Genomic DNA, 27,621 nt, shown 5'->3' with positions numbered 1-27,621 from the left:
GTAGGGGTTGGTAAAGTTCGACCTTACTTGTGTGAAGCACCTTGAGGCAACTTTGTTGTGATTTGGTGCTATATAAATGAAATTAAATTGAATTAAATTGAGGTTACCTATGTTACATATAAATTAACAGGCGTGAGTTATAACTCAGCACAAATTGGTGCAAACTTGACCAGGTGTGAGTGTTTCAAAGAAAGATTAACAAGAAGAGGAAGAAGAAAAGAAAACTTAATTTCTTTGTTATGCTACCTGATACATTCCCAATATAAAAACCACTGCTGATGATGACTCAACAGTGGGACCTGTTTGAAAATTTGTCCTGTTGTCACCAAAAACGAATATGTGTTTTTAAAAGTGAGAATAAGCACATTTATTTACATAGCACTTTGAGCAGGAAAAATGACAGTGCTTGTCATAATCATACAGGATTAAAACGTCATATAAAATGTCAAATAGATATAAAAATTAAAAACGGCAAATATTGTTAAAACTATACGCAAGCAAAAGACAGACTGAAGAAAATAAATAAGTTTTAAGATGTGCCTTTCTTATGTCAACAGGCAAACTCTTCTACAGTGTAGGAGCACAGTAAGCAAAGGGCCCCAAAACCTGCTGACTTCTTTTTAACATTGGGAACATTAAGACTATTAATTAGATTTAGCAGCCTTCTATTATGTTTAAGAGTTTTGTGCCTTATATATAGTGCTGCACACGAACTTTATTTTATTTTGCTTTATTTTATTTTTGCCTTTAAGGGAGCGAATGACGTCACTGCCTCAAAAAACCGCGGAGCTTCGTTGTCTGAATATTCGACACAGTCTTCGAAGCGCAGTTCCTCCTAAATGTTAGTTTTCAGCAGTTGCGATATTTTTCTGCAGGCGTCACCATGAAGGCAGCCACAGTCCTCGTTTTTGTCTATATTTTCTGTGCTGTTTTTGAAACTACAGAATCCCAAACAACAAGTCCATCTTCAAGTAAGTGTTCTGCTGAAAACCCGCAGGTTTTGTTTTTTGCTCCGTGTGTCAGCAGGCTGTCACATGACAACCGTTAATATCGATTTGTACGGAAGATAATCGGTTCTTTTCAGAGTTACAGCCAGGCTTTAAACGTAATGTTTCTTTCCCTTGTCTCCTTTCCACAAGTTTGTCGTCTGTGTGCACAACTTTCTGAAAACGTACCCAACATTTTGAGTTTAACGCAAAATGTCCATGATCGCTTCAGCAGCTAAAGCTTAGCTGATGGATTAAAAAACAAAACAACGCAAAACGCAACTATTATTTGATTATTTGTGTTTTTACTTGTTTCAGCATTGAAATGCGAGTTTGTGTTATTTGAGATGAACTGCTTAAAACGGATTTATTTTCAGTAGCCAACTGGCACAAACTGGCTTGAAACTCTAAATGGCTTATTGTTGTATTTAGTTTTTGAATTTCACTAAAAGTACATTGTATTTGTGTATTTGATATTTTAGTGTATATTGTTGTTTTTTTTTTTTTTATTGATATTATTTTGATATTTTAAATGTATTTGATATTTTATGACCCTGTCTGTTTACCTTGCCAGCTGAGAAGTTATGAAGCTCATTTTCTTTTTATTTCAATTTACTAAATTGAATAAAGTTGGATAAACGCAAAGAAAACAAAGTTTGTCCTATAATGGTGAATAAATTTTGACAAAATGAGCTTCCCAGGCTCACTACCTCCAGCCAGCAGATCTTTCTGATGGCATGGGGTGAGAAAGTTAAAGAATGAAAAGAAACAACTTATTTCACAATCTTAAAGAAGGAAGTACACCACCAAAACTTGGTCTTTACTCCCTTCAGACCCCCTAATATTTTATTATATTTGATCACCTCAGACAGTGATGTAACCTCCATCTCCCTCCGTTGTTTGATGGAGGTAATTATTACTCAACAAAAATATAAATGCAACACTTTTGGTTTTGCTCCCATTTTGTATGAGATGAACTCAAAGCTCTAAAACTTTGTCTACATACACAATATCACCATTTCCCTCAAATATTGTTCACAAACCAGTCTAAATCTGTGATAGTGAGCACTTCTCCTTTGCTGAGATAATCCATCCCACCTCATAGGTGTGCCATATCAAGATGCTGATTAGACACCATGATTAGTGCACAGGTGTGCCTTAGACTGCCCACAATAAAAGGCCACTCTGAAAGGTGCAGTTTTGTTTTATTGGGGGGGGGATACCAGTCAGTATCTGGTGTGACCACCATTTGCCTCATGCAGTGCAACACATCTCCTTCGCATCATCCGTGAAGAGAACACCTCTCCAACGTGCCAAACGCCAGTGAATGTGAGCATTTGCCCACTCAAGTCGGTTACGACGATGAACTGGAGTCAGGTCGAGACCCCGATGAGGACGATGAGCATGCAGATGAGCTTCCCTGAGACGGTTTCTGACAGTTTGTGCAGAAATTCTTTGGTTATGCAAACCGATTGTTTCAGCAGCTGTCCGAGTGGCTGGTCTCAGACGATCTTGGAGGTGAACATGCTGGATGTGGAGGTCCTGGGCTGGTGTGGTTACACGTGGTCTGCGGTTGTGAGGCTGGTTGGATGTACTGCCATATTCTCTGAAACGCCTTTGGAGACGGCTTATGGTAGAGAAATGAACATTCAATACACGAGCAACAGCTCTGGTTGACATTCCTGTTGTCAGCATGCCAATTGCACACTCCCTCAAATCTTGCGACATCTGTGGCATTGTGCTGTGTGATAAAACTGCACCTTTCAGAGTGGCCTTTTATTGTGGGCAGTCTAAGGCACACCTGTGCACTAATCATGGTGTCTAATCAGCATCTTGATATGGCACACCTGTGAGGTGGGATGGATTATCTCAGCAAAGGAGAAGTGCTCACTATCACAGATTTAGACTGGTTTGTGAACAATATTTGAGGGAAATGGTGATATTGTGTATGTGGAAAAAGTTTTAGATCTTTGAGTTCATCTCATACAAAATGGGAGCAAAACCAAAAGTGTTGCATTTATATTTTTGTTGAGTATACATGGAAGTGCCTATTTTATACATAGCCATATTAATAATTCCAATTTGTATTTGTACTTTGCACAGCCTTGTTAGGGGTTATGGTTAGTGGTTATTGTTGGGGTTAGCCTCATGATCGCGTGACCTATATTGATGAATGAGAGAGACACTACATATCAATAGAATTTCACTATGTGAATACGGCTATGTGCGGCTAGCCACTGCCTTATTATATTGCTATAGTTGGAACTTGTTTGATATCACTGTACTAGAATTTAATGTAGCGCTACCAGAGAACACGGCAACATCAAATAGTGGAGATGTGAGGATGATGTGGGAAAACAATATTGAATTGAAAGGGAACCAAAAAGGCTTCAGTGTTGTGTCCTGGTTGGTTGCAATCCAGGACCAAAGGTGGTTCAGTTTGTGTGGTGGATTTGGTCATACACAGCAGCATCACATGCTCTTAACACAAACTGCTACTACAAATGAAATCAATCATGATCGTCACGTCTTGGAACCTCATCTCTTGACAAGAAGAAACCACAGGAGAGCACCAAGGGTCTTGTTCTTGGCGGATGGTGGCTGGTGTGTTGGTCACTACATAGCGCCACTCAGGTCCAAACCTAAGGCAGCTCATGTAGGTGGGCACTTGGAACATACTTTCCCCCATTAAGGATGACCATCTTCCAGTCATGATGATCAGCAAGAGCAAACAGTTGTAAATCTTGTTTTCTAAACAAGAAAATAAGGCAAAAAGTATTATCAGATTAAAAGGGAGTTGAGGCACACAAAGGTTTCTTGGTTACAAAAAATAAATGACACAGTTCTGGGAATTACCTATAATAAGTCATATAAAGTATCCAACGGCTAACATTTCCACATTTACCACTGCACAACTGAATGTTGTATGAGTCATAGGAAAGTAAGGACAGGTGGGATGTGGAAGGGCCCTCTGAGTGTATACATCCACTAAGGTATTAAAGGCAAAGACCGTTATTACATCTACCAGCTGACAGATGAGTGCCTGTCCAAATTCGGTAGAAATCTGTTTCAGCACAGTTGATACGGAGGGTGGAGCCACATAGTCAAATCCCAGGAAGCTGTCGTGTTGGCTGACTACTATTGCACAATCAAATTTTACAGCACTGTCATCTCCCAGACTATATCTCTAAACTGCATGCTAATTGGAAGTGGACTGCCCAAAAGCATTCTGTTCTCTTAACTGCTAAGAGATTAGCACTCGTGATAAACTTTGACATTCACAGTTGTTTTGTGGTCTCTGGGCTGTTTCACATCTCTTCAAAATCGTTGAATAATTTTTCAGAATTAAGATAAAGATTCCACGTCCCAACAGCCAGGGGCTGTGAGCATGGACCAGGCCGCCGGGCCACCCGCCCTCGACCGCCACCCAATCCTCTCTGCACCCGACCCCCATGGCCCCCTGTGCAGGTGGTGAACCCACAGGAGGGCGGGCCCACAAAGGCAAAGCTCTCGATTTACCGATCAGTCTACGTTCCGATCCTCACCTATGGTCATGAGATTTGGCTCATGACCGAAAGAACGAGATTGCGAGTACAAGCGGCCGAGATGAGTTTCCTCCGCAGGGTGGCTGGGCGCTCCCTTAGAGATAGGGTGAGAAGCTCGGAGTCAAGCCGCTGCTCCTCCACGTCGAAAGGAATCAGTTGAGGTGGCTCGGGCATCTTTTCCGGATGCCCCCTGGACGCCTCGCTGGAGAGGTGTTCCGGGCACGTCCCACTGGGAGGAGGCCCCGGGGAAGACCCAGGACATGCTGGAGGGACTACATCTCTCCGCTGGCTTGGGAACGCCTTGGGGTTCCCCCGGAGGAGCTGGGGGAGGTGTGTGTGGATCGGGAGGTCTGGGCGGCTTTGCTTGAGCTGCTGCCCCTGCGACCCGACTCCGGATAAAGCGGAAGAAAATGGATGGATGGATGGATAAGATAAAGATGAATATCAGGACATAAGTGTGTTGTTGGAACGAATTGGTAACAATCTTTGTAGAAAACTAGACATGTACCTTAAATTCTTACTGTGGATCATTTTTTCTGAAGGTGAGGTTAATGATTACTTTTACATTTGGACACTAAGGGATGATGAGGACATTTTAGCATAATGTAAGAGTAACTCTGTTCTTTTTTCTCTCTATTGGTAGAAGGGAACTGGTTATGTGTCTCTGCAGGTTTGCAGATGTTACAACTCAATAAAATGTTTACAGTGGAGGAAACAGTGGAAAAATTGTGTGTTTGGTGACACAAGCATAAAGTTTGGTATGGTGGTTCTCATGATATTGGCATGTCTGGTTGATTGGCCACTTGAAAATTCAAGATGGTGGCCATATTGGAAAATGGCCACTAAAATGACCTATCGAAAATATATATTTTTTGTACAGAAATGCTCCTATCTTATTGATTAAAATTATATTGTTGTAAAATTCCATTTTGTTTTATTTTGTATTGTTGTATTTATTATGTTTTATTTTGTTTATCTGCCAAATTAGAGTGAAGTTTATTACATTAACCATTTTGGTTTCCAACCAGCACATATTCTGAAAGTGTTCATCTCTTGAAATTACTCCATGTATGACTATTAAAAGGTGTTTAGTGTTGACTATATTATTTTTAATATCTCTAGTTAACATGGTCAAATGGCAGTTTATGCAAATGAAAGTGTCTTATTGTTGTTAGAACATGAAAAATTAAGCCTGGCCTGCCTGAAAACCTACAATTTGACATCAAGATCACACAAATCAATGACATTATTCAGAAGAAAATTATTATTTTGGGGTGGATTTGATGACCATCTTGAAATTGGATGCCATCTTGGATTTCATTGATGCTGTAACAATAATCCATCGTGATAGCATTTCTGTGCAAAAAGTAATTTTCGCTATGTGATTTTTGGTGATCAGTCACATTGGGCCTCATGTATCAACGTTGCGTACGGCAATATTTGAGCGTATATGGGGTGTACGCCAAAACGGCTGCTCTACTTGGCATTTATCAATGTGGTCGTTGGCGTACGCTGCGCTGAAAATATACACCAGGTCGAGAGGTGGCGTAAATTATACACCAAAATGAACCAGCGCTGGAATCCACATAAAAATGAAGATGATCAACATGATAAACAGTGCCATTATACAAATCAATGCATATGTTACATAAATAACACTTTCCTGATTATACTACATAATAATCTATACAAATCCCGCTTTTGCGGGATTGTTATGGAGCACGATCCGTGGTCACAGCGCTGACAGGAAGGAAAGCGCTGCTCGCCTTTTTCTCCAGACTTCGAGCCTGGAGCCAGAGCAGCGCTGAGCTTAACTTCATGTGGTGTGATCGTTTTAGACTATGAAATTGATAATAACAACTGTAGTTTCGTCATTCCCTTAATTCGCCCGTGCTGCAACCAGGTTTTGTCGTCTCCATTCGGTTGTCACAATAAAATAAATACAGAAATACATTTAAAAAATAAAGAAATCTGACAGATTAGGCGTGTCTTATTAATTGAGTGAGCAAATATCCACGTCAAGAATTATTGACATGTGAAAAGAGAATACAGTGGTCCCTCACTATAACGCTGTTCACCTGTCATGGCCTCGGAGTCTCGCGGAGTATTTAGTCCAGTTTTGCATGCCTTTTTTTTTTTTTTTTTTTTTTTACAGTGTTCTGTGTTCTGCGTATCTGTTTATAAGAATCTTTTTGCCCAGAAGAGAAAAGAGCGCCAACAACTACTCTTAACTGTGTTTGTCACACGGACACAGACACCTGCTGCAGCGAGATGTGAGTGGGAAAAGGCGCGGCTGCAGCGAGATGTGAGTGGGAAAAGGCGCGGCGTCAGGACGCAGAGGCGCGGTCTGTGGAATACTGGTCAGTCACTATTAATAATTTCTTATGTGTCCGACCTCGTTCGTTGATCGTTAAAATTAATTCGGTAGTTCTAAATGCCATCATAATTATTTATAGGAAAACGTTCTATTTTTATTTCTCAAACAAATGTTTGGGCCTGAAAACAGTTTGGTATTATTTTCCTACTAAGGTTTGAACTTTGAGAGTGTTTACACACGAGAGAAAAGTGAGAAAATGTTCATGTCTGATTGAGAAAGTGTATAAACTGTGTAGTGAGGGGTTTTACAGCTTTGAAACGTCTATAATTGTAAAAAATAACGCTGACTATGTCGCGGTTTCGCGTATTACGGGCTATTTTTTAGAACGTAACTCCAGCGATTAATGAGGGACCACTGTAACACTTTATTGATTATATACTACAAAACAATTGATACGACAGCCACTTTTGATGCTCTATTGGCACGCGTCGTGATTGGTGGAGTTCTTTTTCATTGCCGTCTTCCCGGCTTCCATGTCGTAAAATGAGGGTATGTCTGAAGCGGAGTCTGAATATTTATGGGCGTGTTTATTATAATCACAATCGTTTCTACCCGCCGCATTTATCAAGATCACGTCAGGCGTACGCCAGAAATGGGCAGGTGTGCACTGCTTGATACATGTCACGGCGACTTTGGTGTATTTCAAGTTTACGCCGTAAATTTACGCCACAAGTGCGCAGCATTGATACATGAGGCCCATTAGGTGCAGGTGACAGACGCAAAGCAACGACTTGCCATTCGTTTTCAATCAGCGTGGATGTCTTGCAGTGACAAGACAATAGTGACTATGCTGCCAGCTAGACTGAGTCAAGCTATATGAGAAGTCTATTTTACACAAATGCTGAGCGTCACGACACGGCGACTGCCAATCCGAATAAAAAGCCAGAGTGACGTCAGCTGGCTGCTCGCATGAACAAAAATGGCAAGGTGGCAGAACAGACTCTGACCATAGGGTTACAAGAAGAATTGAAAGTCATCTGACTCGCCGTCCTTTCATCGCTTTCTCTAATTTTTTTTTTTTGCATGTGTCATCATGAGGCACCTTCACAATAATATTTGAAGAGCGTGTGATGACAGGTGTTCTAGAAGGTGCCAAAAGCCGTGGAAGACCAAGAACATGCTGGTTTGACAACATCATGGTGCGAACTGGCTTATCAGGAGCTGTACTACATGCAACGAAAAACAGAGGACATTGGACGGCACTGACCCATCTATGTAGTCAGCTGTCATGACGAGATGACTGCATAATGACATGTCAAGGAACTGCTTGATTCTGTGTGTGTGTGTGTGTGTTTGTGTGTGTGTGTGTGTGTGTGTGTGTGTCTCTGTGTGTGTGTGTGCGCGCACATGCATTCATGTGATCAGCATGTATACAATATCTTGAAAAAGCTTTGGTGTATCAAGATGAAACTTGTTACAGAAAGTCACTTCAATAATGCCTCGGATAAGTTTAACACAGGGTGCGATTCCATTTTAACAATGACCTCTTCGGGGCAGAGTCTCTGAAACTGTATGTAATAAAGCAATAAGGATTTCATGGATTGTGATCAAGTTTGCTGTTGTCAATTATAACTTGGTAAGTTCTTCCACAAGTTTGAGTTTGGACTCAGCGATGCATTATTTTTGGTACCAGAGTTTTGGTATGCAGTCAGTAGAGAATTCTTGAGTAATGAGTAGCTGTCAAATATGTATTTGATTTCCTTCAAGAAACACAGCTGAGTCAATTCCATAGCATTGTAAGGAGACCATGTCACACACCTAGTGTGTATGCGCATGAAGATAACAATTAGAATGAGCTCTTACCTTGTCAATAAATATACTTTATCCTGCTACCAGAACCTGCACAGTGAAAGGCAGCACAATAATCTGACAACTCTCTGAATCTTGTCTATTTCAGTTCCTTGTGCTGTGAAATCCAATACCAGTTGTGATGAATGCTTAAAGAATGTGACGGTAAGATTTCAAAAACTTCAGTAAGAAGACTGAGCATGCTATGATTTGTTAGCACTGTGTTGTTGTCATCACCTATAAATAAGATATTGATGAGTGTTGTATTTGTTGCAGTGTTTGTGGTGCATATCGACTAAACAGTGCATCGACTACCCAGTGAGAAATGTCCTTCCTTTTCACACTGGGTGTCCTTTAAATGATGCACGATGGGCGGCGTGTTGGGGTAAGGCTAATATATTGTAACAGGAATAATGAATAAAACTAGTACATCGCACTGGAAAATGACCATAAAGTGAATCTGACATATGACTAAGACATGATGCTACTACATTGTACTAACCTTTGCAGGATTTGTGCATAGCTCATTATTTTCGCAGTTCCTCTTTCTTATTAAACTGTTTCTTTCGTTTCCAGTAAACTTCCAGACGTTGATCATTACCATGTCTGTGATCGCTGCCGTCATCCTCATTGCCATTTTAGTTTGCTGCTGCTGCAGGTGTGACAGAATTGGGTAAGCAGTCATGAATTTTTGGCAGTGAACTCTGGTTCAGCACAGAAAGAGGATGAAGAACACAATGGCTTTTTATTTTCCAACGCTGATACAGCCGCGTTCTAAAGTCAGCCAATATTAAATGTTTGTGTCGCTTGGAAAATAAAGTGTTCTTCTTACAATCTCAGCTTAATGCTCCTCTTCCATTCAAAATAATTTAGCCTTGGCTGTTACGAGAAGAGGAGTCAGGGACTGGTTAGTGCTGTCATTACATCAGTTAAAAGTACACTGTCATTTTCTTGTTCCTGGAGTGTATTTTAATTGCAGGGCAGCATTTTATGAATTGTGCGAGTTTGCTCAAGGTTATATTTTTAGGTTCCGGAACCAAAGGGAAGATGCAAGATTGGAGCAGGAAAAACGTGCAAGGGAGGCCCGCCACAAAGAAAGGTAAATCCAAGCATGTAACTTTATACTGAGATAAAAATAAGTGTTGTATTAGCTTCTGGTACTGTTGTTGTTGTTGTCATTAATTGTTAGAAAAAAAAACAGAAAGGACATGAGACCACAGACTGGTCAGAAAATCGTGGTAGAAGTTGGAGGAAGCAACACTTTGAAAGAGAGAATCTTTAATTTCCCCTGTCAAAGACGATCTGGACTGTTGGGTTCTTCTTCACAGTTTGAACATGGAAAACCATTAAATGTGGCTTCCAGTATAACGTAACAGTTAGTGAGCGCCCTTTGTACTGTGCAGTAATACACGTGGTTATAAAACATGTTTTAAGACTTTTCATTTGAGATGAAGCAGTACAGTCTTATTTTGGCCTTGATCAGTGATTCCCAAAATGTGGGATGCTGCCCCCTGGTGGGTTGCCTGTGAAAGTACTGCAGGTGGGCTAAGAGACCAACCAACATGCTGCCTAATGCTTGCATAATGTAAGAAAATATACACTGCACCCACAAAGTATTGCCAGCCCTGCAGTTTTTCCACATTTTTTAATGTTAGTCTTATTCCAAAATGGACAAAATTAATTATTTCCCTCAAAATTCACACACAATACCCCATAATGATATGATGTTTCTACAGAAGTCCACCTAGTGTAAATTAAGGTGATGTACATGATTTGGAAAGGCACACACCTGTCTACATATAAGGTCCCACAGTTGACAGTGCATGTCAGAGCACAAACCAAGCATGAAGTCAAAGGAATTGTCTGTAGACCTTCGAGACAGGATTGTCTCAAGGCACAAATCTGTGGAAGGGTACAGAAATATTTCTGCTGCTTTGAAGTTCCCAATGAGCAATGGCCTCCATCATCCGTAAATAGAAGAAGTTCAGATCCACCAAGATTTTTCCTAGAGCTGGCCATCTGTCTAAACTGAGCAATTGCAGGAGAAGGGCCTTAATCAGTTAGGTGACCAAGACCTCGATGGTCACTCTGTCAGAGCTTCACCATTTCTCTGTAGAGAGAGGAGAACCTTCAAGAAGGATAGCCATCTATGCAGCAACCCACCAATCAGACCTGCATGGTAAAGTGACAGCCTGCCTGGAGTTTGCCAAAAGGCATCTGAAGGACACTCAGGCCATGAGAAACAAAATTCTCTGGTCTGATGAGACAAAGATTGAACTCTTTGGCGTCAATGCCAGGCATTATATTTGGAGGAAACCAGGCACCATCCCTACAGTGAAGCATGGTGGTGGCAGCATCATGCTGTGGGGATGTTTTTCAGCAGCAGGAACTGGGAGACTAGTCAGGATTGAGGGAAAGATGAATGCAGCAATGTACAGAGACATCTTGGATGAAAACCTGCTCCAGAGCGTTCTTGACCTCATACTGGGGTGATTGTTCATCTTTCAGCAGGACAATGACCCTAAGCACACAGCCAAGATATCAAAGGAGTGACTTCAGGACAACTCTGTGAATGTTCTTGAGTGGCCCAGCCAGAGCCCAGACCTACACTCAACAAAAATATAAACCCAACACTTTTGGTTTTGCTCCCATTTTGTATGAGATGAACTCAAAGATCTAAAACTTTTTCCACATACACAATATCACCATTTCCCTCAAATATTGTTCACAAACCAGTCTAAATCTGTGATAGTGAGCACTTCTCCTTTGCTGAGATAATCCATCCCACCTCACAGGTGTGCCATATCAAGATGCTGATTAGACACCATGATTACTGCACAGGTGTGCCTTAGACTGTCCACAATAAAAGGCCACTCTGAAAGGTGCAGTTTTGTTTTATTGGGGGGGGATACCAGTCAGTATCTGGTGTGACCACCATTTGCCTCATGCAGTGCAACACATCTCCTTCGCATAGAGTTGATGAGGTTGTCAATTGTGGCCTGTGGAATGTTGGTCCACTCCTCTTCAATGGCTGTGCGAAGTTGCTGGATATTGGCAGGAACTGGTACACGCTGTCGTATACGCCGGTCCAGAGCATCCCAAACATGCTCAATGGGTGACATGTCCGGTGAGTATGCCGGCCATGCAAGAACTGGGACATTTTCAGCTTCCAAGAATTGTGTACAGATCCTTGCAACATGGGGCTGTGCATTATCCTGCTGCAACATGAGGTGATGTTCTTGGATGTATGGCACAACAATGGGCCTCAGGATTTCATCACGGTATCTCTGTGCATTCAAAATGCCATCAATAAAATGCACCTGTGTTCTTCGTCCATAACAGACGCCTGCCCATACCATAACCCCACCGCCACCATGGGCCACTCGATCCACAACATTGACATTAGAAAACCGCTCACCCACACGACGCCACACACGCTGTCTGCCATCTGCCCTGAACAGTGTGAACCGGGATTCATCCATGAAGAGAACACCTCTCCAATGTGCCAAACGCCAGCGAATGTGAGCATTTGCCCACTCAAGTTGGTTACGACGACGAACTGGAGTCAGGTCGAGACCCCGATGAGGACGACGAGCATGCAGATGCTTCCCTGAGACGGTTTCTGACAGTTTGTGCAGAAATTCTTTGGTTATGCAAACCGATTGTTTCAGCAGCTGTCCGAGTGGCTGGTCTCAGACGATCTTGGAGGTGAACATGCTGGATGTGGAGGTCCTGGGCTGGTGTAGTTACACGTGGTCTGCAGTTGTGAGACTGGTTGGATGTACTGCCAAATTCTCTGAAACGCCTTTGGAGACGGCTTATGGTAGAGAAATGAACATTCAATACACGAGCAACAGCTCTGGTTGACATTCCTGCTGTCAGCATGCCAATTGCACGCTCCCTCAAATCTTGCGACATCTGTGGCATTGTGCTGTGTAATAAAACTGCACCTTTCAGAGTGGCCTTTTATTGTGGGCAGTCTAAGGCACACCTGTGCACTAATCATGGTGTCTAATCAGCATCTTGATATGGCACACCTGTGAGGTGGGATGGATTATCTCAGCAAAGGAGAAGTGCTCACTATCACAGATTTAGACTGGTTTGTGAACAATATTTGAGGGAAATGGTGATATTGTGTATGTGGAAAAAGTTTTAGATCTTTGCGTTCATCTCATACAAAATGGGAGAAAAACCAAAAGTGTCGCGTTTATATTTTTGTTGTAAATCATTTGTGTAAATCAGATTGAACATCTCTGGAGAGATCTGAAAATGGCTGTGCACCGACACCGACAAAGAGGAACGATCAAAAGTGCCCAAAGATAGGTGTACCAAGCTTGTGGCATCATAGTCAAGAGGCCTTGAGGCTGTAATTGCTGCCAAAGGTGTATCAACAAAATATTGAGCGAAAGCTGTGAATACTTATGTACATGTGAGTTTTTATTTTTAATCAATTTGCAAAAAATTCAAATGGTCTAAATTACTTTCAGATTTCACAATGGGTCGCGGCATTCTTATGTTTGGATATGACTGGCCTTAATAATGACCAGGTCTTGGTTACTGCTGGACAAACAAGCTTCATGTAACTTCAAAATGACTCATGTGGAAAGAGACAGAGAATGAACAAGTGCTTTGGTCAAATTCAAGTCCTTTTTGCAGGGTTGTATGGCATTATTGATGAGTTTTTAGAATGTAATTGCTGTTAAACAGTCAGAATACAATGGTTTATTTTTTCCAAAAATTCACTCTCAAAGACCCCATTCACTTTTGTGTTCTTTAATGGCTAAATTATACAAACTCCTTTCCACACCGTTTTATGAAGGTATGACATATTATATGGCTGCAGTGCTAAGCACGCTCTGATTGGCTAAAAGCTTACCAGCTAACAACCGGACCGTCTGTTAGCAAGTTCTTCATGGAGCAGGGATGAAAAAGCACCGCTTTTTGGTGGATTTCTTCTTTTTTTTGCCAGCATTTCAGTTCAGTTTTAAGATCAGTGTTCAGTAGGAAGTGTTCAGTGCTGAATTTAGTGTTTTTTACATCAGGCAGCTTGGGCAGTTAAAAGGCCCTCTGGTTTTTTGAGCTGTGCACGCGCTCCTCATCTTCTTAATTTTTCCCTGCTAAACCTTAAAGAGCATATGTCTCTGAGTAATACTTACCTTTTTGTGTTAAACTGACCTCTTATGGTCTTCTGAAACAGTTGATAGATGCATTTTATAACTTAAAAACAGGAGCGATGCTAATGTGTTAGCATGTCTATGGCATTAACATTAGCATTAGAGTCAGTGCATTAGAAATTGTAATATTCATTACAGACAATATGAAGTTCGTTCAGAAAGGAGTGGGAAGAAGTCTAAACTTATTGAATACCACTCCTTCCCTGCTACCTTTAAAGGACTACTGTTAACAGTCATGATAATAATAATGTGGCGAGTGGTGTGGAGGAGCAAGACTCTCTGAGCTTTTCTGCACTCTACCGCAAGGAGGTGCTGTTTTATTTTTCAACCCCAACAACACAGAAAGTAGTGGAAAGCAAATGCAATACACTTTTCACTTATGGTGGCAACAGAACACTTAACTAAACTTGACTAACCCAGTTGAACTATTAACACAATAAATCAATAACTCCAACCACACTATTAAACTAACATGAAACAATAACAACACTTAAAACTCCCAAACCCCATACTCCCATGATACACTGCGACATAACACTTCACAGTCTCAGCGACTGGCCCAGCGATCTCAAACAATAATAATAGCAGCAACAACAACAATAATAATGCTGCAATACAATTTTAGAAAAAGACAAAAAGAACCTGATAAAACAAAGCACAACAGAAAAGATAAAACCAACTAATAATCAACATAAATAAATGAATATAGAAATAATCAATAACCGTTTGCTGTGAACACCTAGTGACTCTCAGACCCCCACTTCATCCTTGTATCCTGTGAAAACACATTCTTTATATGTTGTTTTAATGTTGAATCTTTGGACACTGCTTTAACTCCTCACCCACACAGTCTCACCCCACATAATGAAATGCAGAATCTTTTCTTGTTCGTTTGGATTTTATTCATTTTAAAGTTCTTTTCCCTCTTAATTGATATTCATCCTTTTGATCCCTGAACAATTTCTGTATGTTTTTTTGGTAAAAGTGTTGTGAAAGTGTAGTGACACAGACCCACAACAGGGGGCGGTAATGAACGGACAATGGATTAAGCCAAAAAGTAACAATTTAATGTTGTGAATTGCACAACAGAATACAGACAATTGCAGTTGAGGAGTACAGTCAATCATACAAAAGGTGACGTGTGGGCAGGCTCGAGGATAGAAGACATCTGTCCAGAGAAGAGCCGGATCCCACACGGCTTCCACCGCCAACGGATCTGAAGAACACCGGAGCCGCCAAGTTCTGGGTCCCAGGTGGCCACCGTCTCCAGCTGTCAGACCTGGTACTGCTGGCAGAAACAGAAACAGTTAATGGTGGGTGTGTGGATACACACTCAGTAATCTCTCCGTACTTAGTTCCTCCGGGAGGGAGAACCTCCACCTCCAGAAACAGAAAACAGAAAACTCCCCTGTCAGTCGCTTCTTTGGAAGGGGTGAGAGGCGAAGACGTCGCAACCCACACTGTACGCCAATCCAGCTGAAGACTGTATCCACAGGGCGAACGGCTGCACACAGAACAAATATGCAGAAAATCACAGCAGAGAAGGTTACCTGAGTGGTAGCTGATTTCTCGGCGGGGAGGTGGAGTTGCAGTCCGGCTTTTATGGTGATGTGGATGATGATAGTAGAATGAGTGACAGCTGGTGCTGTTGACGAGTGACAGCTGTCACACTCTGTTGCTCCGACGCCCTCTTGTGCTTGAAGCCCGCACTTCAAGCAGGGCGCCCTCTGGTGGTGGTGGGCCAGCAGTACCTCCTCTTCAGCGGCCCACACAACAAAAAGGTTATTAATTGCTTTGTACGAGATCTGTGCTGTTTGGAATTTTGCGATGTTTGTTAATTTTAATATTTTTGACTTTAAGAAGAGTGAGTGGGTATGGTCTTGATAGCCAACATTATGAATGACCCGTATTGCCCTTTTTTGAAGAACAGTTCGTGATTTTATCAAACTCATGTAGTTATTGCCTCAGATTTCTACATGGTAATTGAAATCCGGTAAGACAATGGAATAGTACAGGATGCAGACTGATTTGTGATCCAGAACATGTTTTGCTTTAACACTGAAATGCTCCTTGATAATTTTGTTTGTATATGTTTGATGTGTGGTTTCCAAGTGAATTTCTAGTCCTAGTTAGGGGAAAATACTACTAGAGGAATGATTTTGAATAAGGAAAGTTGGGTTTTTTCTCACCAAAATGGGTGCTGCACTCACTGCAGTTTATTTTCTGAAATAGTCTCAGATTGTATTTCAGAGCTTCCAGAATGCAAAGTTTGGGGGGGGGGGGGGGGATGGGAATCAGATCTGACTACGAGCCCAAAACCATCAGCTTCTTTCATATTCAGGTGATACTGTAAGTTCACGTGTTTTATATATATACACTCAACAAAAATATAAATGCAACACTTTTGGTTTTGCTCCCATTTTGTATGAGATGAACTCAAAGATCTAAAACTTTTTCCACATACACAATATCACCATTTCCCTCAAATATTGTTCACAAACCAGTCTAAATCTGTGATAGTGAGCACTTCTCCTTTGCTGAGATAATCCATCCCACCTCACAGGTGTGCCATATCAAGATGCTGATTAGACTCCATGATTAGTGCACAGGTGTGCCTTAGACTGTCCACAATAAAAGGCCACTCTGAAAGGTGCAGTTTTATCACACAGCACAATGCCACAGATGTCGCAAGATTTGAGGGAGCGTGCAATTGGCATGCTGACAGCAGGAATGTCAACCAGAGCTGTTGCTCTTGTATTGAATGTTCATTTCTCTACCATAAGCCGTCTCCAAAGGCGTTTCAGAGAATTTGGCAGTACATCCAACCAGCCTTACAACCGCAGACCACGTGTAACCACACCAGCCCAGGACCTCCACATCCAGCATGTTCACCTCCAAGATCATCTGAGACCAGCCACTCAGACAGCTGCTGAAATAATCGGTTTGCATAACCAAAGAATTTCTGCACAAACTGTCAGAAACCGTGTCAGGGAAGCTCATCTGCATGCTCGTCGTCCTCATCGGGGTCTCGACCTGACTCCAGTACGTCGTTGTAACCGACATGAGTGGGCAAATGCTCACATTCGCTGGCGTTTGGCACGTTGGAGAGGTGTTCTCTTCACGGATGAATCCCGGTTCACACTGTTCAGGGCAGATGGCAGACAGCTTGTGTGGCGTCGTGTGGGTGAGCAGTTTTCTAATGTCAGTGTTCTGGATCGAGTGGCCCATGGTGGGGGTGGGGTTATGGTATGGGCAGGCATCTGTTATGGACGAAGAACACAGGTGCATTTTATTGATGGCATTTTGAATGCACAGAGATACCGTGATGAGATCCTGAGGCCCATTGTTGTGCCATACATCCTAGAACATCACCTCATGTTGCAGCAGGATAATGCACGGCCCCATGTTGCAAGGATCTGTACACAATTCTTGGAAGCTGAAAATGTCCCAGTTCTTGCATGGCCGGCATACTCACCGGACATGTCATCCATTGAGCATGTTTGGGATGCTCTGGACCGGCGTATACGACAGCGTGTACCAGTTCCTGCCAATATCCAGCAACTTCGCACAGCCATTGAAGAGGAGTGGACCAACATTCCACAGGCCACAATTGACAACCTCATCAACTCTATGCGAAGGAGATGTGTTGCACTGCATGAGACAAATGGTGGTCACACCAGATACTGACTGGTATCCCCCCCCCAATAAAACAAAACTGCACCTTTCAGAGTGGCCTTTTATTGTGGACAGTCTAAGGCACACCTGTGCAGTAATCATGGTGTCTAATCAGCATCTTGATATGGCACACCTGTGAGGTGGGATGGATTATCTCAGCAAAGGAGAAGTGCTCACTATCACAGATTTAGACTGGTTTGTGAACAATATTTGAGGGAAATGGTGATATTGTGTATGTGGAAAAAGTTTTAGATCTTTGAGTTCATCTCATACAAAATGGGAGCAAAACCAAAAGTGTTGCGTTTACATTTTTGTTGAGTGTGTACACACACACACACGTTCTTCGTGCTGTTGCTCTAACCAGTACACTGTATTGGAGCCGTGTGACAAATATGCTGAAATTAAAAGGACATTTCTGGATCAGAAAATGACTCCAGTAAAAAGACAGAATATACATTTACAAAAGGGATGTGAAAAGCGCTTGTTAAAGGTGGCCAGCACCTGCGTTCCCACCCCCGCATTTAACATTTACAAAATTCATTGTTGACATTTGTGACTCGATTCAGGTTTTGCTCGATGCTTTATGAACTACAAAGCTGTCTAAAATTCATCTGCCATCTGAAATTGACACTGTGGGTGTTCAAGTGTCTCCTTTTTCTACCCCTGCAGGAGAACAGAAATGCAGATGAGGCATGATGTCATCAGACAGAAATACGGTGAGATCTTTTATTATGTTTTTGCCCCTGTTTCTCTGTTTGTTTGTGAGTAGCCTGGAGCCACCAATTTTTCATATATTGTTATGAAATTTTTACTGAAGATTCATATCCTGATAGGCAAGATCCGATTCAGTTTTCAAGTTCATGGGTCAAAGTCAGAAAAACTCTTGGAAAATTTGACAATCAGTCTTTTTAACATTGAACGAATGTTCAAATATTTATTACTGTGTAAAAAAAAAAAACTAATTTCTTTCATATTTGAGAGTGCTATGTAGGATGGTATCCTTTATTGACTGACAAAGTTTAATCCGGTGTCTCGGACTGAACAGTCTCCCCTCTAAAAATTGGTCCGCCCTGCCTTCACTGCGCATGCGTCATTTGGGACCACAGCAGCTCGTCTGAGACTGAGTCTCTACACCCAAATGGGATAATGTGATAATTAACCATCAGATGACAAGGTGAAACCTCTTAAATCATTATAAAGTCAGTTTTAAGCAGAAACGAGGCCATTTTAAGCAGAAATAAGGCGATAATTGCTGAGTCACTACTGACACACAGAAATGACGCTTGTGCAGTGAAGGCAGGGCGGACCGATTTTTAGGGGAGACCGTTCTGTCGGTGACACCGGATCTAATCCAGATTACAGATTTTGTGGCCATTTAAATTTAACATTGAAAGCCCCATTTAATGTATATATCAAATATGCCCCAATCACTCTTATATTTGAAAGTGAAGTGCAGAGTGGTACTCACTATCACCTGACAAGGTTTGATCCAGATTACAGATTTTGTGATAATTTAAATTTAACTTTGAAGAGCCCATTTGGTGTACATTTTGCATTATACCTCAATCAAAAGTGCCTCAGTCGCTCTCATTTTTCTGTTATGGATTTACCTACACCACCAAAATTGGAGGGAGGTTCTAATTTTATGCCTGTTTGTCTATTTTCCAGTTATCAGTTTGAAACCAAGTGCCAAAAAGCAATGACAAATTGGGCATAGCAAAGACATCCAATGTTCTGTGAAAAATATCTGAAAAAGAATTCAGAAACTGATCAGTTGAAAATAATAATAAAAAAAACCTGACAACACCACAAAAAAAAAAAAACTTTGATTCAAATGCATGAACTAAATACATACTGACATTTAATCACATCTAATTTAGCTCATGAAAGCCACTTTTAACAGGACCTTAAAAATCTTTTCCAAGGTAAAAATTTTGTGGAATTGGAAACTAGTATTGGCAGAGGTTTGCGCTCTATGAGCACAGTGCGCTAGTTGTGTATGGTTTTGTCTAGACAAGGACATCCCATCGTTGGCAGGGACATGGCCGTCTCAATCAGGAAGTCATTGAGAGCCTGTCTTGATCCAAAACCACTCTCCAAGGAGCATCACTTACATGGTGTGGGAGCGTCTGCTGCAACATTTTGGCTAAGTGGCATATTTCTCTGTATATGATCCAGCGCACAGGTGCCTCAGTTTTTAGAAGACCAAGGGAATGCCCAAGTTTCACTTTGTCGCAACCAATAGATGATACGTTCAGTGGGGTGGGGATGGGCTGGTTGCTTGCTTGGGTTGTTGCCATCCAGGACCCAAGATGTACGAGGTCTGTGATATAAAAAGCGGATTTGATTCATATCTTTTTATGTCAGACAAGCTTGAACCCTCGTGCGCATGCGTGAGTTTTGTCATGCCTGTCGGTGACATCATTCGCCTGTGGGCAGGCTTTGAGTGAGGTGTGGACTCCCCCTCCCGTCGGAATCTCTTTGTCTGAGACGCTGCAGGGAGACGGCGCGCGTTGCTTTATCAAATTTTTTCAGGACCGGTGAGGGATATCCGTGTGGACACTATTCGAGAAATTCAGCTGGTTTTCGGTGTAAAGTTTAACGGCTGATGAGAGATTGTGGAGTTTCTTTCGCTTTAAGCACAGCCCACAAAGTGGATCGGCGCAGCGCGGTCGGAGGTGGCGTCCGTCTGGCTGTTTCGAGCTGAAAACATCCTAATTTAAAGCTCTGTTCACCCAGGACATCATCAGAGAACAGAAACATTTCAGAAGAAGCCGGCATCAGGAGTTTACCCGGACATTCCACTGTTAAAGGAGATTTTGTAATGAAAGAACGTGCGGACGAATTTGCAGAGTCGGATCCGTGACGACGTGGCAAATCCGTCTGCGCCGCGACATGAAAAACACCTCCGTGTTGAAAACCATTTGTAAAATTCAGGCGGCTTTTGATGGCTTTCAACAAGTGAGTATCTGAGAAATTGTTTAACAGCTTGGGCATGTTCCAACTTGTCCGTTAAGGTTTCCAACGGAGGTGTTTTTCCTGTGGCGACCCCCCGCAATCGGGTCCGGCCCGACATGCGAATCTGCCCGCATGTTCTTTCATTACAAAATCTCCTTTAACAGTGGAATGTCTGGATAAACTCCTGATCCCGAATTCTTCTGAAAGTTCTCTGTTATCTCACGTCTTGGGTCCACAGAGCCTGAAATTAGGAAGTTTTCAGCTTGAAACAGTGAGACGACGACGCCTCGGAGCGCAGATCGCCGTCAGGTGCCGTGGGCCGTCCTTACGGTGACAGTAAAACTCCAAAATCTCTCATCAGCCGTTAAAATTTTCACCGAAAACCAGCTGAATTTATCGAATGGTGTCCACTCAGTTGTGCCTTACAGGTTTTGAAAAAATTTTTATCAAACAAAGCAGCAGTCTCTGAGCCATTCCTAAACAATGAAAAAATCGACAAGAGGGTGGGCCACTCCTCACTCAAAGACTGCCCACAGGCGAATGACGTAACCGACAGGCGTGAAAAAACTCTTGCATGCCCACGAGGGTTCAAGCATGTCTGATGTAATCACACGTGATTCAAATCCATATAGTTTTTGAACTATAGTTTTTTCTGACAGACCTCGTATGGTGTGGGGGGATAGGGTGAAGTGCATGCTCCCACACTTGGCTTTTCCAAATGTGTGCATGTGGAACAAGTGTTCAGACTGGTTTTAGATGTATTTACTTTGAACTTTTGTGACACAGTGGAAGTAATGTGCAGCAGCAACTTTGATCCTATAAAGCCATCTACTGGAGATATTCCACATGATCAGAGCACAAGTTCAGGGCCTCTTGCACTGTTCCAAACATCAAAACACAGCTCATGTGAATGTCGCATTGTACTTGTTCAGTGCAGCAGCCTAAAGGTTATAAAGTGACTTTATGACCAGAGGGTTGTTGGTTCAACACACTGAGCAGCAGTAACAGTGCCTGTCCCACCATCATTACCACTGCTATTGTGGTTTTGAGCAAAGTCCTATATGTAAAGCTGCTCAGTGTCTGTTAGATCAGATTGTGTCTGTGCTGGATTACTGGTTATCTGTCTGGTCAGAATGTGAACAAGGCATGTCTGAAAAACATGTTACAATTATTATATTTTTGTCGCCTCAAAGGTCTGACGAAGAATAATCCGTACTCCCGTATGGACAATGCTTAAAGAAGAACATCAGAGAAGAATACTTTTCAATAATCACAGATGGTGCCAATAAATTTAAATTGCAGTATTGATCTAAAGCAGCACATGATAAACTGTGACAATGTGATTTGTGTACTGGTGTTTGTTCTGGGGATGTCACCAAAGGGTACAAATGATTTAGTCTAAATGTGTACAGTATTTCAACTGTGGTCCATAAATATTTGGACAACGGTAGCATTTAAGAGCTGAAATTAAATGAGAAATATAAGCTCAAATTGCAGACTTTTCTCTTAGTTTGTGGGTAGTTAAGTCCAAATCAGGGGAACAGTGTATGAATTGCTGTGCTTTTGTGTACATGGTTGTCCAATTTCCAATTTAGGAGACTAAGAAGCGGCTGACTGCTCAGCTAAATGTGTTTTGTATCTCCTCTAAAGACGTTATATTTCTGTTACTGCTTATTTATGTCAGCAGGACATTTCAAAAAGATATGAACCAATTTCAATGACATTTGGTGGCGAGGTGGACCTCGGCTCAAGAAAGAATTGATTACATTTTTGTGGGGGCTTAAAACTGGGCTTTAACTGATGACTTTAAAAAAAGCAAGGTTGCAGGTTAATTAACAGTAACCATGCTTTTTTGAGAAACTAAGGGAGTTAAAATGTATTGTAACTGATTAACCTGGGCATAACTGACACCAAACAAGTACCCCTGAGTAATTTAAGGCTGAATTGATTTGACCCGATAAGGCCGTATGACATAGTAAAGGAAAACCTAACATTCTTGCCCAACGGCATCATAAAGGAAAACATTATAGTTTGAACTTTTTATGAAGCTAAAAAATGAATATTAACATTATTAAATTAATTAAAACATTATCATTATTATTAGAAAATGTCTACATTTTTGTGGTTAAATCAACTATTTGGTACAACCCCTGGCAAAAATTATGGAATCACCGGCCTTGGAGGATGTTCATTCAGTTGTTTAATTTTGTAGAAAAAAAAAACAGATCACAGACATGACACAAAAGTAAAGTCATTTCAAATGGCAACTTTCTGGCTTTAAGAAACACTATAAGAAATCAGGAAAAAAAAAATTGTGGCAGTCAGTAACGGTTACTTTTTTAGACAAAGCAGAGGGAAAAAAAATATGGAATCACTCAATTCTGAGGAAAAAAATTATGGAATCATGAAAAACAAAAGAACACTCCAACACATCACTAGTATTTTGTTGCACCACCTCTGGCTTTTATAACAGCTTGCAGTCTCTGAGGCATGGACTTTAATGAGTGACAAACAGTACTCTTCATCAATCTGGCTCCAACTTTGTCTGATTGCTGTTGCCAGATCAGCTTTGCAGGTTGGAGCCTTGTCATGGACCATTTTCTTCAACTTCCACCAAAGATTTTCAATTGGATTAAGATCCGGACTATTTGCAGGTCATGACATTGACCCTATGTGTCTTTTTGCAAGGAATGTTTTCACAGTTTTCGCTCTATGGTAAGATGCATTATCATCTTGAAAAATGATTTCATCATCCCCAAACATCCTTTCAATTGATGGGATAAGAGAAGTGTCCAAAATATCAACGGAAACTTTATTGATGATGTAATGACAGCCATCTCCCCAGTGCCTTTACCTGACATGCAGCCCCATATCATCAATGACTGTGGAAATTTACATGTTCTCTTCAGGCAGTCATCTTTATAAATCTCATTGGAACGGCACCAAACAAAAGTTCCAGCATCATCACCTTGCCCAATGCAGATTCGAGATTCATCACTGAATATGACTTTCATCCAGTCATCCACATTCCATGATTGCTTTTCCTTAGCCCATTGTAACCTTGTTTTTTTCTGTTTAGGTGTTAATGATGGCTTTCGTTTAGCTTTTCTGTATGTAAATCCCATTTCCTTTAGGCGTTTTCTTACAGTTCGGTCATAGACGTTGACTCCAGTTTCCTCCCATTCGTTCCTCATCTGTTTTGTTGTGCATTTTCAATTTTTGAGACATATTGCTTTAAGTTTTCTGTCTTGACACTTTGATGTCTTCCTTGGTCTACCAGTATGTTTGCCTTTAACAACCTTCCCATGTTGTTTGTATTTGGTCCAGAGTTCAGACACAGCTGACTGTGAACAACCAACATCTTTTGCAACATTGCATGATGATTTACCCTCTTTTAAGAGTTTGATAATCCTCTCCTTTGTTTCAATTGACATCTCTCGTGTTGGAGCCATGATTCATGTCAGTCCACTTGGTGCAACAGCTCTCCAAGGTGTGATCACTCCTTTTTAGATGCAGACTAACGAGCAGATCTGATTTGATGCAGGTGTTAGTTTTGGGGATGGAAATTTATAGGGTGATTCCATAATTTATTCCTCAGAATTGAGTGAGTCTATATTTTTTTCCCTCTGCTTGGTCTAAAAAAGTAACCATTACTGACTACCACAATTTTTTTCCTGATTTCTTATAGTATTTCTTAAAGCCAGAAAGTTGCCATTTGAAATGACTTTAGTTTTGTGTCATGTCTGTGATCTGCTTTTTTTCTACAAAATTAAACAACTGAATGAACATCCTCAGAGGCCGGTGATTCCATAATTATTGCCAGGGGTTGTATATTCCTGAAAAGAGTGACAGCACAGATGAGCTCAAATGTTGCACAGCATGAAGAAAGCGCAGTAGTGCCAGTGAAGGCGGTTATTCATGATGTGACTCTACATTCTTTAGTATGGGGCTGTTATCTACTTACACTCAGCCCAGTGCTTCACAACTCTGACGAACAAATAAATAAGCAGAGTTTGCTGTAGTTTTTGTCTGCATGTGTGTTGGTGGTGTTTGTTTTAAGCAAAGCAGTGGAATCTTCTTCATTGGCAGTCAGATTGTTTGACCTGACTTCAGTTGAACATGCATTTAATTTGCTGAAGGCAAAGGTGGAAGCCAGGCAGAATAGAATACCAGAGACCAACTCCAGACTCTGGTCAGTCTCTGGCTCCTAGATTGCAGACAGTGATTGAAAAGGATTTGTACCAAAGCGTAAAAATGACCATTTGCAGTATGGTCATAATAGTTTTGAAAATAATTTTCAATCAAACAACTTAATTCTTTTTTAATAGAATTAAGACAGAGTGATGTAAGTACTACTCCTTTGTCCTGTGTTTGATGAAAACCCTCTAAAAAAAAAATCAGTTTGTGCTGTGAGCTGCTCTTAGATTGATATGTTGGTAAATAGTTAAAATCACTACAAGGTGTTACCTCTTTCACCAAACTAGAGGGTTTAAATTTTCAGCACCTTTTACAGCATACAGGACCAGTAGCTCTTTATGATGTCATGATGCCAGGAAAATGAGAAAAGAAAATCCTTAATTACTCCAGAAATTAATGTCCCACCCAAGGACCATCTCACCACCGAAATTTATCGACTGTTTGAGTTCGTAGTCAATTGAATAACCTCCATCCCTGTGGTACCAGAGGCAATAATCAGTTTGTCAGTTTCTTAAATATTTATGGACCTAACTTATATATATCTACACACACAGACCTTTGCTATTATTTTGCTCTCTACATTTCACATCCAGTTGAATGTGAATTATTTTAGTGCATTAATAAAGCACTGCTTTTTTTTTTTGTGAAGTGCAGTAACAGTGTTATGGAATGGAAATCAAAATTCTGTAACATGCTGCTTGCTGGAATACATATTTGTCTTCATTTGTTTGAAATAATAAAAAAAAAATCATTAAATATTGTTTGTGCTGCTCCATTTTTCAGTTCACTTAAGTCTACTCTCCTGTATAGTGCTTAAAATTTCACTTTTGTCACACTTGATTTACACATTTAATGTTTTTTTTTCCCAGCTCTTGTCAATTTTTTGTATCAGATTTGCTTCAGGAATTTTTTTGTTAATGCATACATGTATATATTCTTGAAGTATTTGATGTTCAGTTGTCGGAGTGACAAATGTTTAATAAAGATATCACTCTATACAAAAGTTTGTTGTCCGTCTGGATGGTTGGTTGTGTTTCTTGTTTTCACTGAGTTTTGGTTATTGTACTTGTCATACTTTTAAATGCTTTTTTATTTCACTGTGAAGCATTTTGTGACTTCTGCTCTTCAAAAGTAGTTGAATACATTTTGTTAACTACTTGAGTATTAAAGCAAAACCTTCAAGCAGACCCAAGACAGTGGCAGGTCCTTGGTGGAAGTAATTTCAATTTATTTTAATTTATATAGTGCCAAATCACAACAAGGTTGCCTCAAGGCGCTTCACACAAGTAAGGTCTAACCTTACCAACCCCCAGAGCAACAGTGGCAAGGAAAAACTCCCTCTAAGGAAGAAACCTCGAGCAGACCAGACTCAAAGGGGTGGTCCTCTGCTTGGCCCATGCTACAGACACAAATTACAAAACAATTCACAAAATGAACATACGTATAGGAAATGTTGCCGATGCACAGGACGGTTTCCGGAGCAGGTACTACACCCATCTCTGGATGGAGCTGCACCTCAAACAGAGAAAAGGACAAAAAAAAAAAAAAGGAATCAAGCATCAGAAAGACAACAAATACAGTGTAATTTGTCAGCATTAAGCAACAAGAAAAACAAGAAATACTAAGGTGATCGCTGGGCACTAGCCTTAACCTTCACTAAAAGACCCAGAATTTAGATAAAGTTGAGGCCTCGGCCATCTCTCTTTACTAATAAAATGATTTAAGAGTAAAAAGCATAGAAATGTACTATGCCAGTATGCTAGTCATATGAAAGGGAAAATAAGTGTACCTTAAGTCTGGACTTGAAAGTCTCCACAGAATCTGTTTTATTGACACAGGGAGATCATTCCACAGAGCAGGGGCACGATAAGAGAAAGCTCTGTGACCTGCAGACTTTTTATTCACCCTAGGGACACAAAGTAGTCCTGCACCCTGAGAACGCAAAGCCCGGGCCGGTACGTAAGGTTTAATTATGTCAGCTAGGTAGGGAGGTGCCAGGCCGTGAATAATTTTATAGACTAGTAGCAGAACCTTAAAATCTGATCTCACTGGGACAGGAAGCCAGTGAAGAGATGCCAAAATGGGTGTAATGTGGTCAAACGTTCTGCTTCGTGTCAAAAGTCTGGCAGCAGCATTTTGAACCAATTGGAGACCCCTAATGCTACAAGTAGACTGCAGCAAACCAGATAGTCCAATCTAGAGGGGGCAATCGCATGAATCAGGATCTCAGCATCAGCCATAGACAGGATGGGTTGAATTTTCACTATATTTCGCAGGTGGAAGAAAGCAATCCTTGTGATATCTCTGATATAGAGGTCAAAGGACAACGTAGGATCAAAAATTACCCCAAGGTTCCTCACTTTGTCAGTGTGATGTATGATGCACAAGCCTATAGGGTAAGCATTAACTGGTCAAATTGATGCCAATGTCTCACTGGACCAAGAATCATCATGTCAGTCTTATCAGAGTTTAAAAGTAGGAAGTTGCTAGACATCCGGCTTCTCACTGATACAAGGCAATCTTCTAAGGATTTTATGTGGAAGAAATTACCAGCAGTTATTAGCATGTATAACAGCATCATCAGCATAGAAGTGAAAGGTAACCCCAAAATGCCACAATATGTGCCCAAGTGGTGCTATATAAAGGGAGAAAAGCAGGGGGCGTAAGACGGACCCCTGTGGAACCACAAATTTCATGTCACTAAGGTTAGAGGTAGTGTTACTGTACAAAACAGAGAACGACTGGTCAGGTATGATGTCAACAATGCAAGGGCACTCCCAGTAATCCCAAAATGATTCTCCAGTCTACTGAGTAGAATATGATGATCCACGGTATCAAATGCAGCACAGATCTAACAGCACCAGTGCTGTCTCTGTGGCATGATATTTTCTAAGACTGCAGTGGCTCAAAAAGATTATTCT

General features: G+C 41.2%; 1 protein-coding gene and 1 long non-coding RNA gene across 2 annotated transcripts; one reads left to right on the top strand and one right to left on the bottom strand.

The window, feature by feature from the left end:
* The first annotated feature begins 767 nt into the window (after window positions 1-767).
* On the top strand, window positions 768-21,994 carry pttg1ipb (PTTG1 interacting protein b). Its single transcript, XM_034186637.1, has 7 exons — window positions 768-971; window positions 8,806-8,861; window positions 8,973-9,081; window positions 9,273-9,369; window positions 9,724-9,795; window positions 18,215-18,261; window positions 21,697-21,994. Exons 1-7 carry the CDS (start codon window positions 884-886, stop codon window positions 21,738-21,740), a joined length of 513 nt encoding a protein of 170 aa, XP_034042528.1. The 5' UTR covers window positions 768-883; the 3' UTR covers window positions 21,741-21,994.
* On the bottom strand, window positions 20,665-25,047 carry LOC117524821. The gene is made up of 3 exons (XR_004564869.1): window positions 24,607-25,047; window positions 22,003-22,006; window positions 20,665-20,675 (listed from the first exon to the last, which is right to left on the bottom strand). It is a non-coding gene; the product is annotated as an uncharacterized LOC117524821 (long non-coding RNA).
* Window positions 25,048-27,621: the final 2,574 nt, after the last annotated feature.

The sequence above is a fragment of the Thalassophryne amazonica genome, chromosome 14 (genome assembly GCF_902500255.1).
Source record: "Thalassophryne amazonica chromosome 14, fThaAma1.1, whole genome shotgun sequence".
NCBI lineage: Eukaryota > Metazoa > Chordata > Actinopteri > Batrachoidiformes > Batrachoididae > Thalassophryne > Thalassophryne amazonica.
This window is presented reverse-complemented; position numbering and strand designations above follow the sequence as displayed.

What these genes read in the sequence shown, in the direction of transcription:
- pttg1ipb (XM_034186637.1), top strand. Translation starts at nt 884, where the DNA reads ATGAAGGCAGCCACAGTCCTCGTTTTTGTCTATATTTTCTGTGCTGTT. An exon ending in AACAACAAGTCCATCTTCAA is followed by an intron (nt 972 to 8,805) that starts GTAAGTGTTCTG and finishes TGTCTATTTCAG; the next exon opens with TTCCTTGTGCTGTGAAATCC. An exon ending in TGTCATCAGACAGAAATACG is followed by an intron (nt 18,262 to 21,696) that starts GTGAGATCTTTT and finishes GTCGCCTCAAAG; the next exon opens with GTCTGACGAAGAATAATCCG.